This window comes from Pieris brassicae, chromosome Z (assembly GCF_905147105.1).
Source record: "Pieris brassicae chromosome Z, ilPieBrab1.1, whole genome shotgun sequence".
Classification (NCBI taxonomy): domain Eukaryota; kingdom Metazoa; phylum Arthropoda; class Insecta; order Lepidoptera; family Pieridae; genus Pieris; species Pieris brassicae.
In genome coordinates, this window is record NC_059680.1 from 2,708,666 (window position 1) to 2,720,197 (window position 11,532).

An 11,532-nucleotide genomic window follows, 5' to 3' on the forward strand; every position below is an offset into this window, starting at 1 on the left:
TGTATACAAATCTTCCTAAACATAAACTAGACCTTAATAATTAAAAGTTAATTCGTTCGCGCGTGGGGTCGTTTGCTTAATGCTTTCTTAATGCCTCATGCCACAGTGTGACGTTGTGTGCTGAGTCGTGTAGTCGTGACGGAGCGTCCATCCGATTCGAGTACATACAGTTGAACATCGTAGCCCGTCTTAAAACGGTAAGAACCTAATTGAGCTTATTGATGCCACAGGAAATTGTCCTTATCAATCGTCCCAAAGTCATCGAAACACGTTATAAACGTCGTCTATAAAACACACTGAATTTTCACTTATTCTATACCCTCTAACAAGGGTTTCAAGAGATATTCGTGAGAAAAACATTATATACTAACATTATCTTGTTCAGATAGACAATGTCGAAGAAGAGTGCACTAGAAATCGAAGCCGTCGGGCAGAACCCAACTGAAACCACTCCGCTTGTCTCTAGAACGGTAAGTTTGGTTATTTTTTTTTAAGTTATTTTTTAATGCCATTGATTAATTTAACAATCAAAGCATAATTAGGAAAGATAAATGAAAAAAAACATTAAGAGGAACGCTAAACCAGTATAAATAAAACTGTGGTGATCATCATATACTTTCGTTTATTCGTGTTAATGATCCACGGCGTCCCTGAGAAGTTATAACATTAAGCTTACGACAAAATTGAACATTTAATTGTTTGTCAGTGTTTCGCGCCTCATCTTAATAACGTTGGACATTCTCCTAACATTACCAGTATATTGAATGGCTATTATTGTTAATTGTTTATCGTAGATGATAGTCGCGACTACGGGTGCACGCCAGTCAAGCGTGACAGACTTTAGGTGCGTGTCCAGTGTACATGAAAGTTGAGACTTTTTGTAATCTGCATCGCTTACATGTCGCCGGTTGCGGTCAATCATCTCACATATCTACTACACCTGCCAATACCTTCAATCTCGTCTGTCACCTGCGATATTGGTGAAATCACGTAGAGTGCTTGAGGACAGCAGATCACGCTCGTGTCGATGAAAGAGACGACCAAATCTTGCGTAGAATTAGTCTCATCCGTGTATTCTAGATGCAAAATTAGTGCTTTTATGTTTTATTAAGCTATTTATAAGTCATGAATAAATACCAATGTTTTAATATTATCAGTTTATTAAGAATCCTAATGCATTATTCAATAGCTATAACCATATTCTCATGTGGATATACAAGTTTTTTTTCTCATTTGTATAAACAACAGCATTGACACGAAATAAAGAGGCCTTTCAAATCTTATCCGAGAAACGCAACAAAACCTCGGCTGTTATACTTGATACTGACATCGGACATTTAAATACACACACCACATCAAGATGGAAACAATTGAATCTAACAATTGGATCGCTATAGCGATTTATAAATATGTAGTTGATGTTGATTAATCTCATGGAGTGACGTATTTGGTAATATCCAATTTTTTTATCGACAGGGTGCAGACACGAGCGATGGGGCGGGCGGTTCGAGCAAGGCGGGCGGGTCTGGTGGTGCAGGGCTCTCCGTGCGACAGACGGCTATCCTGGTAGCCGGCGAGATGGCAGGAAGCGGAGTCTTAGCTCTTCCGCGGGCCCTCGTAAAGACAGGTCAGTCACTTCTTCCACTCACTCTTCTTCCGGCGCCATTGATTGGCTGGCAAAATTATATAATATTACTTACTACTAATAACTGCGTATTTTGAAATTATATAATTTTTCATTTTAAAATCGTTCGAATATAGTCTTTTAGAGGCGTGAATAGCCAGTTTATCTACAGCATTTCTAAGGAATCAGGTAGGAATTCGAGACACAACAACCTGTAGACAGCAGCTGGAACTGAATCGATAAAGATGTTTTTACTCATGTACCTCATGCTTTGCTCAGCGATTATTTATTTGTGTGTTAATATAAGGCTGGCGGAAAAGGTTCTTCACATTTAATACCAAATATATATTATTGGCTCCATGTTTATTTCATGTTACTTAAATGTAGAGGATTGAGTTTCCCGTTAGGATTGATATTTAATAATATAAGGGAAGTAATAGTTTTACGGAAAGCCTATTTGTGCTTAAGTTATTTCTTAGACTGTAATCTACTTAACGCAGTCTTATCGAGTTTCAACTGACCGCTGCGCTGGCTCGACATTCGCAGGTTACATACGTACTTCTATACCTACATATATCGTTTACCTGACGTTACATAATGTTTACCCTACATATAGCGAATCAAACTTTTTTGGAAGATTGTAGTCGGTACCTACAAATTTATAAGAGCAAATACCCACAAATAACTCCTAGATGTTGTGATACAGTAAGACTTCATGAACACCCTTAATCCTATAAAATTTTACATACAAAATGTGTAATATCTGGATGTTTTTGTTGTATCCAATTTGTTGGAATTGTCAATTTGTAAATCCACATTATTTGATACACTGGTACGGCCTCCAATGTCGAGGTCGCCGACCCTATATCTTCAGTGTCCACGACCAGCGATGACAAAAGAAAGTTTCATTTCTTATATTTTTTATATCGAAAAAATCAATACTATTTTTCTGAAACTGACAGCAAAAGTATCACTGTTTATCGTTCTGGCTCCTGTTAAATTAATAATTGTTTGAATAGCGTTTGAAAGACAGTGAATGTTAGTGAATATTCATTTTACTAATACATTAAATGCTTCGTAGCATGACTAGGTACACGCACTTGTGGATACCGACTATTTTGTTACAAATACAGGGGATATTTGATATGATGTTTGCTATTTAAAAGTATTTAAAGAAGTTATTTTATCGATCAAAAAACTGTCACTATATCGTTGTATAATTCTTTGTTTTTTTTAATGAGTCTTGTTGCTTTTGCATTGTTATTTTCGAGCAGTTCGGTCGATGTCCTTGGGCAAACCCGTAATAATATGTCGAGCCGGCATAGAGTGGAAGTTATTATTGCCTAATTAAATGCGGCAATTATAACATGTGGATGCATTGAGAAGTTGGACATTTCCAACATCTAAACAACGCCACACGTTAGATCCGGTTTTAGTGGCGACCGTAAATAAATAATACATTTGCTACTTTGAAAAGATATAAAGACAGTCCTTGAATACTAGTAGTCTAAAATAATATGTCTGCATTGCCTATGGATATATAAAAATAACAAAATGAAGATAAAGATCCCGCAGAGGTAAAACTGGTTTCGAAACGATTAAGATCTACATATTTTAGTAGCAGTGACTTCGTTGTTTGCTCATTATTGTTCAGTAGTATTATAACCATTACTTTTTATTATATATTATATTATAAGTCGGCTTCGTGTCCGAACACGTGCCAACTAGGTGCCTATAGAGTCCGTAATAAGCGACTGCAACCCGTGAATATATTGCGCAATGATTCCGCTTTAACACGACGAAGCCACGGCTGATTTCAACATAATTTTTAATAAACAGATTAACATATCTTGGCTATAAAAACTTTTCTGGGCCTACGAGGCAAGATGTTGAACAGAGAATTATAACAACCGCCTACGTGTGACGAGGACAGGTAGAGAACCAGTCCGACGAGTTTTAGGTCAAATGAGGTAAATACATTTCCGTTCTCTCATTATTATAATGTTACTGTTTTATTCTACAAACATATTCAGTTTAGGTTTCAGTCTTTCTATTTTTTTTATTGTCAATTAAGCTTATTAGCAGTATTTACCTCATAATACATTCGTAGATAGGCGATTTACTATTTATATTTAAGATGTTCTAGACAATAGATAGTTAGTTTCATCGATCAACATAATATCGTGTGAGACATGTCGCTTGCACGTCGACATTCTCCACGCTTCAGCTCGCGCCGCAGCTATCAGACTTCCATCTGATCCAAGCCTCGTAAACTAGAATATAATACTGAATAAAATTATCTTTCTCGACGAAATCGTGTGATAAAATAATACAGATCAGGCAAGGTTCCATTAGTCGCTATAAAATATAGTTTTACGTAGCTATTTGAGTAATGTTATTTTTTTTGAGTACAATTCACACGAGATCTTAATAACTTTAACAATATGAAAATTATTGAAAATAGCAGAGCAGAATAGTCTACACCTTTTCTCTGTTGCATTTATCGAAAACCGGTTTAGTAAGTATTTGAAATCAAGGTTCTCAAATCTTGATAAATATATATAAATAAGGATTTGATTTCGAGCAGCCGGCGAAAGTTAATATATACAGTTGCTAACAGCGTTACCAACCAAGTAAACTGTATTTGCACTGCTCAGCAAATGTACCTAATAATGTAACATTGTGATCTGTAGAAGATAAACAGTACAAATGCGAAAGACTGCAGAGGCATGCGACTTTTATCTTCTTATTTTTTACTTCAAATGGAGTCAACACAGGAACTATTTACAGGATGGGTGGGAGTACCGTTGATAATCGTGATGGCGTTGGCAGCTGCTTTTAGCGGGAAGCGGCTTGGCGACTGCTGGACCATGTTGGAGAATCGCCATCCTGAACTGAGAACCCGAAACCGACACCCGTATGCCATCATCGCCAACGAGGCTTTGGGGCCCATCTGGAGGTAACCGTACTGATGACATGAGTTTTCCGTGTTTAACCTTCATAAATACTTCCACGAGGGGTCAGTAAATGGAAGTTATCATTGCGTCTCTAAAGGCGAGGATTATTTTTCTTTAGGCTGTAGTCATTACTGGGAGAAGCGTGGAAAAGCGCATCTTGAACTATTCTCGTGTTTACAGTGTGGTGGTATTCGTATGCCTTATGGTCACTCAATTCGGCATGTCTGTGGTATACCTTCTGCTGGCGGCTCAGCTTATCGAGCAGATCTTCTTGTCGCTGATGCCGAACGTAACCATTTGCATCTGGTATCTGGTGGTCGGCTGTGGTGTTACGCCTTTCCTGCTTTTCGGAACACCTAAAGATTTCTCGTGAGTATTATATCCAATATCCTGAGTGCGACAGTCAACTTAAAGTTTTAATTGTAATCAATATAACAATTCGTTGCAGCAAATTGGGTCTGGTCGCGTTTGTGACGACAGTCTTGGCGTGTCTGTTCTACTTCATCCAGATGATGAACGACGTGAAGCCGTTCGTATTCCGATGGGGTATTCACGGCTTCACGGACTTCTTCCTCGCTTTTGGAACTATCATGTTTGCTTTTGGCGGCGCTTCCACCTTCCCCACCATTCAGAACGACATGAGCGATCGTTCCAAGTTTAACACTAGTCTCAAGTATAGTTTTTCAGGTAATTTATAACCTTTTACGATTTTTATCTTCAGCATTTGTCTCTTTAGTAACAACTGTAATTATTATATTAACTATTACAATTGATTCAATTTCTGAGTATGTGTTTAAAGATTGTCACAATACATTCACAAAATGATAATTATTTCATCTTTAACATCGCAAGCGCAACGCCTAAAGATATTTTTCCGCAGCCGTACTGGTGCTGTACCTGGTGATAGCCATATCTGGGTACGCGGTGTACGGCGAGGCAGTGGCGCCCAATATAGCAGCGTCGCTCTCGGCCACTGCACTGACGTTAGTGGGCAATGTGCTGATGACTCTGCACCTGCTAGCTGCTTTCGTCATCCTCATCAACCCTGTTTGCCAACATGTGGAGGAGGTCGTCTACCGTGTGCCTACAGGTCAGATAAACTCATACAACCGATTTCTCTTCAGCAAGTGAGATGTGCAGCGGCTGCACTCGGAATTTTCTACTCGTTGACTCCAATGTTCTGAACAGAGTAAAGAAGCGTTTGTCATTTACAGAGTCTGTGGGGTACCGCACTCTGGTGCGTCTGTCAGTGATGGCCGGCATCCTGTTCCTGGGTGAGAGTATACCTCGTTTCTATACGATCCTGGCGCTACTCGGCGGCACTACGCTAGCACTCATCACATTCGTAGTACCCTCGTACTGCTATCTCAATTTGCTCGCCAAGGAACCGGCCGGAACCCCTGCATCTGTGTGAGTATACTTACGACTGCGATCCCAACTCGTTTAAAAATTAAGCATGAGAGCCTACGTCAGGGCTAACTTACAAAAGCTCACTTAACCCTTATAGTATAAAGTGGGTAAAAAGTTGTTTCCTTTCTAGGGCTTCATCGAACTGGACAAAACTCTTCTGCTGGCAAGTAATAGTCGTGGGAGTTGTAGGGGGCGCCTTTGCAGCCTACAGCGCCATAAGCGCGATCTTTAGCACCGCACAGGCAGTTCCCTGCTACTTGCGGTAGACGGCTTCTGTGCTGTCGGATCGCCTAATAAATTAAGCATAGTTATCGACACATTGCACGACAATTTATATCATAGAATCATCAAGCGTTGCATGTTTGCATTTCGGGTGTGTTTTTTGCCGGCAGTCAATTTTGGATGAGATTTGTAAAATTTATCAATTGATTTTATACTCAATTAAATTAAGTATAAAGTTTTTGACTGATATAATTTAACTTTTGCTGCTGATATTCTAATTTTGTTCCAAGGTTTCATGTTTATAAAATTTACAATTAATGTTTGTCCCATGTCTTTTCTCTCTAGAGATTTACTCAATTTTTACTGCTATATTGAATCTGCTATATCCCGTACTATAATGATATATAATTATAAGGATGTAATGTTTGTTAACGGATTTAAAATAATAATATTTTAATAAGCTTCTGTTAAATATTAGTTTAATGTTAGCTTATTTAATTTTTGTAAGGGCATTATTGTTATCAAACTGTCAATTAATATATCGTGTTTAAGTGTGTATGCCTTACAGTGCAGATATTATTTTTATTTGTGAAAACATTTCTACTTGTTTTGGAATAAAACAATTAGTAATTACAAGTAATAAATTTTTTGATTTGGTGGTTGTGTTTTCATCGCCGTATAGAGCGTACTTCCAAATATTTCTTTGAAAGTTGGAAGAGTGTTTATGAAAACTGTTTTCGTTATGCCACTCGCGTCTGCTTTTCACACCCACAAGAATATATTTCACAGGAATACCAAAACGAAATAATAGCATGAGAAAGTCGTAAAACAATCCAAATATCTTTATTGTAACAAGCGATGAAAATTGTTATTCATTTTACCAAATATAAAAACAAGCTTATGTCAACGAAATTACAATATTAAATTATTGTTTGAGTGATCTGTTTCAGAACTGCACAATTGCTAATATGGCGAGAGAATTGACGTTTCTTACGCTAAAGTGTGGTTCAATTGAGTGCGGCGGCCCCGGAGATGATTTCAATAAGTTCTCTTGTGATGACGGCCTGTCGGGTGCGGTTGAATAATAGTGTTAGTTTCCGGATCATCTCTTCGGCGTTCTTAGTGGCGTTGTCCATCGCCGCCATTCGCGCGGACTGCTCCGAAGCAGCGCCTTGCTTCAGAGCATAATACAGCAGCGCCGCCAATGTCCATTCCGCGTAACTCTCTAACTGGTCTTCGTCGACCTCATCAAAGGCAGACATGTTCGGAGCGTTCTGTAATCATAATTTTGCCCTACGTTCCTTTGCGACAATCTGTATAAATGTCGAACGCCTACGTATAATATAGGAGCAAAGTTTTCATTATAGTTATAATAAGTAATTTATTTAATGCATTGTAGCAATTATTGGATTAATTGTTTTGGTATGCAGATGCTTCTCAGCTTCACTTCAAATAATGATCGCCTATTAAATAGTCAGTAGCGCCGGTCTCTCTTCTCCGCTTCCACATTGCTCAGTTTTTAAGAACAGGCGCCATACAATTTTTTTTTTGTTTAACTTTGGAACAATAAATAAATAATAGCGCTACAACCTCTTTAAGCCTGGGCCTCATATTTCTGTCTATGTTTCATGATCATTTGTTAATCTAATAGTCAAGTAGGTGATCAGCCTTCGTTGCCTGACGCATGCCGTCGACATTTTTTGGGTCTAAGACAAGCCGGTTTCCTCACGAAGGTTTCCTTCACCGTTCGAGCGAATGTTAAATGCGCACATAGAAAGAAAGTCCATTGGTGCACAGCCGGGGATCGAACCTACGACCACAACACAGCTCAACTTTGGAATACTCTAATCAGTATTTCACAAAGAACCGCGTGTAGGCAACGAGAAACATTTTGTTGATGTTTAGCTTAGTACCTCAATGCGAAACTTGTTGAAGAAGGGGACGATTGTCAACTCGTACTTGACGGGACTGAAGTACTTGTTATAGTAGACTTCTCCTATGTCATAGCCGTATCTTGATTCCGCGATGGCTGCTGCTATTACCGACGCGTCTGCGAACACAGGCGCTATGCGCCCGATCTGTCCACACGCCCTTGATTATTGATTATAACTAATTAAAAACACACGCGCTCAAGTCATGACGAAGGCGACCTTACACATATGTTGATAATCAATCAGGTGCAATAAAACTGATTAAGTTCTAAGCTACATCAATTCTTAAATGAACACAAGAAACACTTCAGTCCTTTTTTACGTTCGGGCAGGACCAACGAGGGTAGTCATGCTCCTCTAAACAGATCTCCATCTGCATTGAACGACGCTCTGAGTACATGCGAAGCAGATCCATTTAATGACAGTCTCCATGTCTTCAGACGTAAGATGCTGCAGTCACTGTTGATCCGTGACCAATAGTGACAATTGCATAGTAGAAATGTATTAAAATTGTATTATTTGTATATTTTTTGGTCTGGTTTGTCTTTTACTTTTAATGTATAAGTTATTTTCTCTTTGTCATTGTAATGTTTCCCTTTAAATGTTGTGCACACTTGTAATTGATGCATGTATCATGTTGTTGTATGTTTTCTGTGTGTTTCGTTAGTGTGCCTTTTAAAATAAATAAATTAAATGCGTTGACACGGAACTAGATCGGCCACTTACATCTTTAACGTTGATGAGCATGTTTTCGGCATAGGTCCTGCGTAGGACTCCTCGCGACTTATCGCCTACACAGACCAATTTGTGCGAAGTGCCTTCTGCTTTGCGTGCCGCCAATTCCCGCCTGATCCGCCGCGCCACTCCACTGTGGACGCCACCGCAAAGACCTACGTCACACGCCACCCCCATTACTTCCCGTTTACCCGACTGCAGAAAAACTGTGCTCGGGCCCATAAATAAATCTATATACATGATTAAACTATGAACTTTAATCTTTAACTTCCGCTATGTGGAACCAGTTGCCGAGTGAAGTATTTCCGAACCAATTCGACTTAGGGTCCATCAAGAAAAGAGCGTACCAATTCTTGAAAGGCCGGTAACGCACTCTCGAGCCCTCTGGCATTGAGAGTGGCCATGGGCGGCGGTATCACTTAACATCAGTTGAGCCTCCTGCCCGTTTGCCCCGTTTTATAAAAAAAAAACTAAATATGTTTCCGATGCCATTGTTCTCCATCGTAAGTAAATGTTTTTGGAACGGTACAAACATACAAAGGAACAAATTGTGAAGGCATTGAGAAGCGGTCAATAAGACAAGCAAATAACGAACTTTAATTTATCCTGAGTAGGATCTTAATTTGAAATATTCGATCGTTGATATAGGTATATTGACGATTAATAATTACTAGCGGTAGAAGGTCTAAAACCCACAATAATATGACATCGTATGGATGGACCATCAGTCTATAATTATAATGACCTACATCTCAATACCTTCATTATTAAGTAAGGAAAGTTGTTGCTATAACATTTCGTAGGCGTTAAGTTTTACCAATTAAAACGATTTTTGTAATAAAATAATTTTAAGGTTTTGTCTTTTGTTAACATAGCTTTTACACATTGAAAGAAAACAATTTGTTCACTGTCACGGTGACCACGCACGCCGTAAAGCACGCGATACGTCGGAAATTTTTAAATTTAAACTGTAGTAAAAAAATATATAAGTTTATAATAATTCAAATAGCTTTAATCCGGTTAAAAAATTGTTTTCTTTTAATTCTAAGGTAATGAATACTGCTCCTGGTATTTTTCTTATCCCTTAGATTAGTAGTGGAAAAACTTTTTTAATGGTGTGCCACAAAGTTAAAGAAATTCTAGAGGAAGGCTAGAATTATAAAAAAGCTTTTAATTATAATATTATAAAAACAATACAAATAAAATCTAATTTTTATTCGCGGCTGTCAAAACGTAATTATTACGGGCAACATACTATCCGTGCTGATGTACCCTCTTCAGGCCGGATGAATACTTTGCCTATCGCTGCCTTAGATGTAACAAAGTACAGTCAAAATTCAACTTTTATTGAATCAGGCGACACGTTTATCGTTCTTAATAGCCGTTTTTGGGATAAAACTCAGGCTTATCTCATATGTTCTTCAAAAACACGTGCACTACTTATATAGAACTTAAATAAAATAGAACGCCATTCCGTCTTTAAGTGGTAGATAAAAAAAATAATAATATTAGATACATTGATTATGGCACGCCATTACCTAACCAATCGCAACCTCTGACCTTATGTTTATAACAAGAATTACATCGCTTCAATTATTATTAATTTGATAAATTTATTGGCACATGCAAAAGTGGCTATGATGAAAATTCTCGCGAACGTTACACCAGCCTGCGGAATTTCATTATAGTTCTGCTTATATAATTACAATTGTTAAGTTTACTGTAATTATTCATTTGGTCGTTATAAATATAATGTTATATCGCAGTAGTATTGGGTCGCTCCAGTGCAGTAAATCTCGGTAAGGCCGAATGGTTCAGTGGAACACGTCCTATATAAGTTGGCATTGACCTCATCATTTTATCAAAATAAAACGATCGACAGACCACTTGAAACGACGTGTATGATTTTGTGATATGATATATTTCTTTAAATTCCTTTTAAAGCAGACTTGCGATAACTAACCTCGATCTGACGTCATGGCGACGTAGACTCTTTTTGTCTTTTTATCATCCTCGGGCTTAACGGCCTCCGGTTCAGCCTTAGCATCGCCAGCAGGTTTCTTGTCTACGGGACCCTTCACCAAGTGGCTCGACTCATAAAACTTGCGTGGCCCGTAGCCGAAAGGACGCGCAGCCTGGAGCTCACGTTCTGCTTTTGTAAATCTAGACAATATTATACAGTTGTATCATAGAAACAATAGAACTCACAAAGGATATCTACTCTCAGAACCGACGCTATTTATTATGTTCTTCAAAAGGTTATGAAGACAAAATATGAAGACCACTGGATAGGTGGTCCTCATCCTTAATGGATAGAATAGAAGTCCAGGTCTGAGCCTATACTAAATGTTCTAGTTACGATAAGTGTTAAATTAAAGGCATACTTGCTTGCGGAGACCATCTTCATAGTTTTGGTGATTTTTTGAATATTTTTAATTGACTTCAGTCGCAGAGACACCTGCTTTAGTTGGACCATTTTATTCTTAAATTACTGTTACCTGACAGGACCATAACGTTTACTGTCAAATATGTTACGTTCACTGTCAAATTTTTCACGAAGCTAAAAATTATTGTTACCTGTATTAAAAAAGGTTATTAGGAAACTATTATTATTTAACAAAAAAAAATATGTTTTTTTCTTGGAGGAGCCTAA

At 38.2% G+C, this 11,532-nt stretch overlaps 2 protein-coding genes across 3 annotated transcripts; one reads left to right on the top strand and one right to left on the bottom strand.

Moving 5' to 3' along the window:
* Positions 1 to 87: 87 nt before the first annotated feature.
* LOC123718885 (amino acid transporter AVT1D-like) lies at positions 88 to 6,870 on the top strand. 2 transcript variants are annotated; one of them, XM_045675845.1, is made up of 9 exons: positions 88 to 197; positions 390 to 470; positions 1,477 to 1,627; positions 4,415 to 4,583; positions 4,762 to 4,950; positions 5,030 to 5,268; positions 5,462 to 5,671; positions 5,796 to 5,991; positions 6,122 to 6,870. In XM_045675845.1, the coding sequence occupies exons 2-9, from the start codon at positions 393 to 395 to the stop codon at positions 6,255 to 6,257; spliced, it is 1,368 nt and encodes a 455-aa protein (XP_045531801.1). In that variant the 5' UTR covers positions 88 to 197; positions 390 to 392; the 3' UTR covers positions 6,258 to 6,870. The 2 variants fall into 2 exon arrangements, with proteins under 2 accessions (XP_045531801.1, XP_045531800.1); XM_045675844.1 differs by having other exon boundaries at positions 90 to 197; positions 386 to 470.
* Positions 6,871 to 7,040: 170 nt separating this feature from the next.
* LOC123718887 (ATP synthase subunit gamma, mitochondrial-like) lies at positions 7,041 to 11,532 on the bottom strand. The gene is made up of 5 exons (XM_045675848.1): positions 11,264 to 11,532; positions 10,843 to 11,042; positions 8,871 to 9,034; positions 8,127 to 8,291; positions 7,041 to 7,487 (listed from the first exon to the last, which is right to left on the bottom strand). The coding sequence occupies exons 1-5, from the start codon at positions 11,353 to 11,355 to the stop codon at positions 7,221 to 7,223; spliced, it is 888 nt and encodes a 295-aa protein (XP_045531804.1). The 5' UTR covers positions 11,356 to 11,532; the 3' UTR covers positions 7,041 to 7,220.

What these genes read in the sequence shown, in the direction of transcription:
- LOC123718885 (XM_045675845.1), top strand. Translation starts at nt 393, where the DNA reads ATGTCGAAGAAGAGTGCACTAGAAATCGAAGCCGTCGGGCAGAACCCA. An exon ending in TCTCAAGTATAGTTTTTCAG is followed by an intron (nt 5,269 to 5,461) that starts GTAATTTATAAC and finishes ATTTTTCCGCAG; the next exon opens with CCGTACTGGTGCTGTACCTG. An exon ending in CGTCTACCGTGTGCCTACAG is followed by an intron (nt 5,672 to 5,795) that starts GTCAGATAAACT and finishes TGTCATTTACAG; the next exon opens with AGTCTGTGGGGTACCGCACT.
- LOC123718887 (XM_045675848.1), bottom strand. Translation starts at nt 11,355, where the DNA reads ATGGTCCAACTAAAGCAGGTGTCTCTGCGACTGAAGTCAATTAAAAAT. An exon ending in CGCCATGACGTCAGATCGAG is followed by an intron (nt 9,035 to 10,842) that starts GTTAGTTATCGC and finishes CGTGTGACGTAG; the next exon opens with GTCTTTGCGGTGGCGTCCAC. An exon ending in TCAACAAGTTTCGCATTGAG is followed by an intron (nt 7,488 to 8,126) that starts GTACTAAGCTAA and finishes TTATGATTACAG; the next exon opens with AACGCTCCGAACATGTCTGC.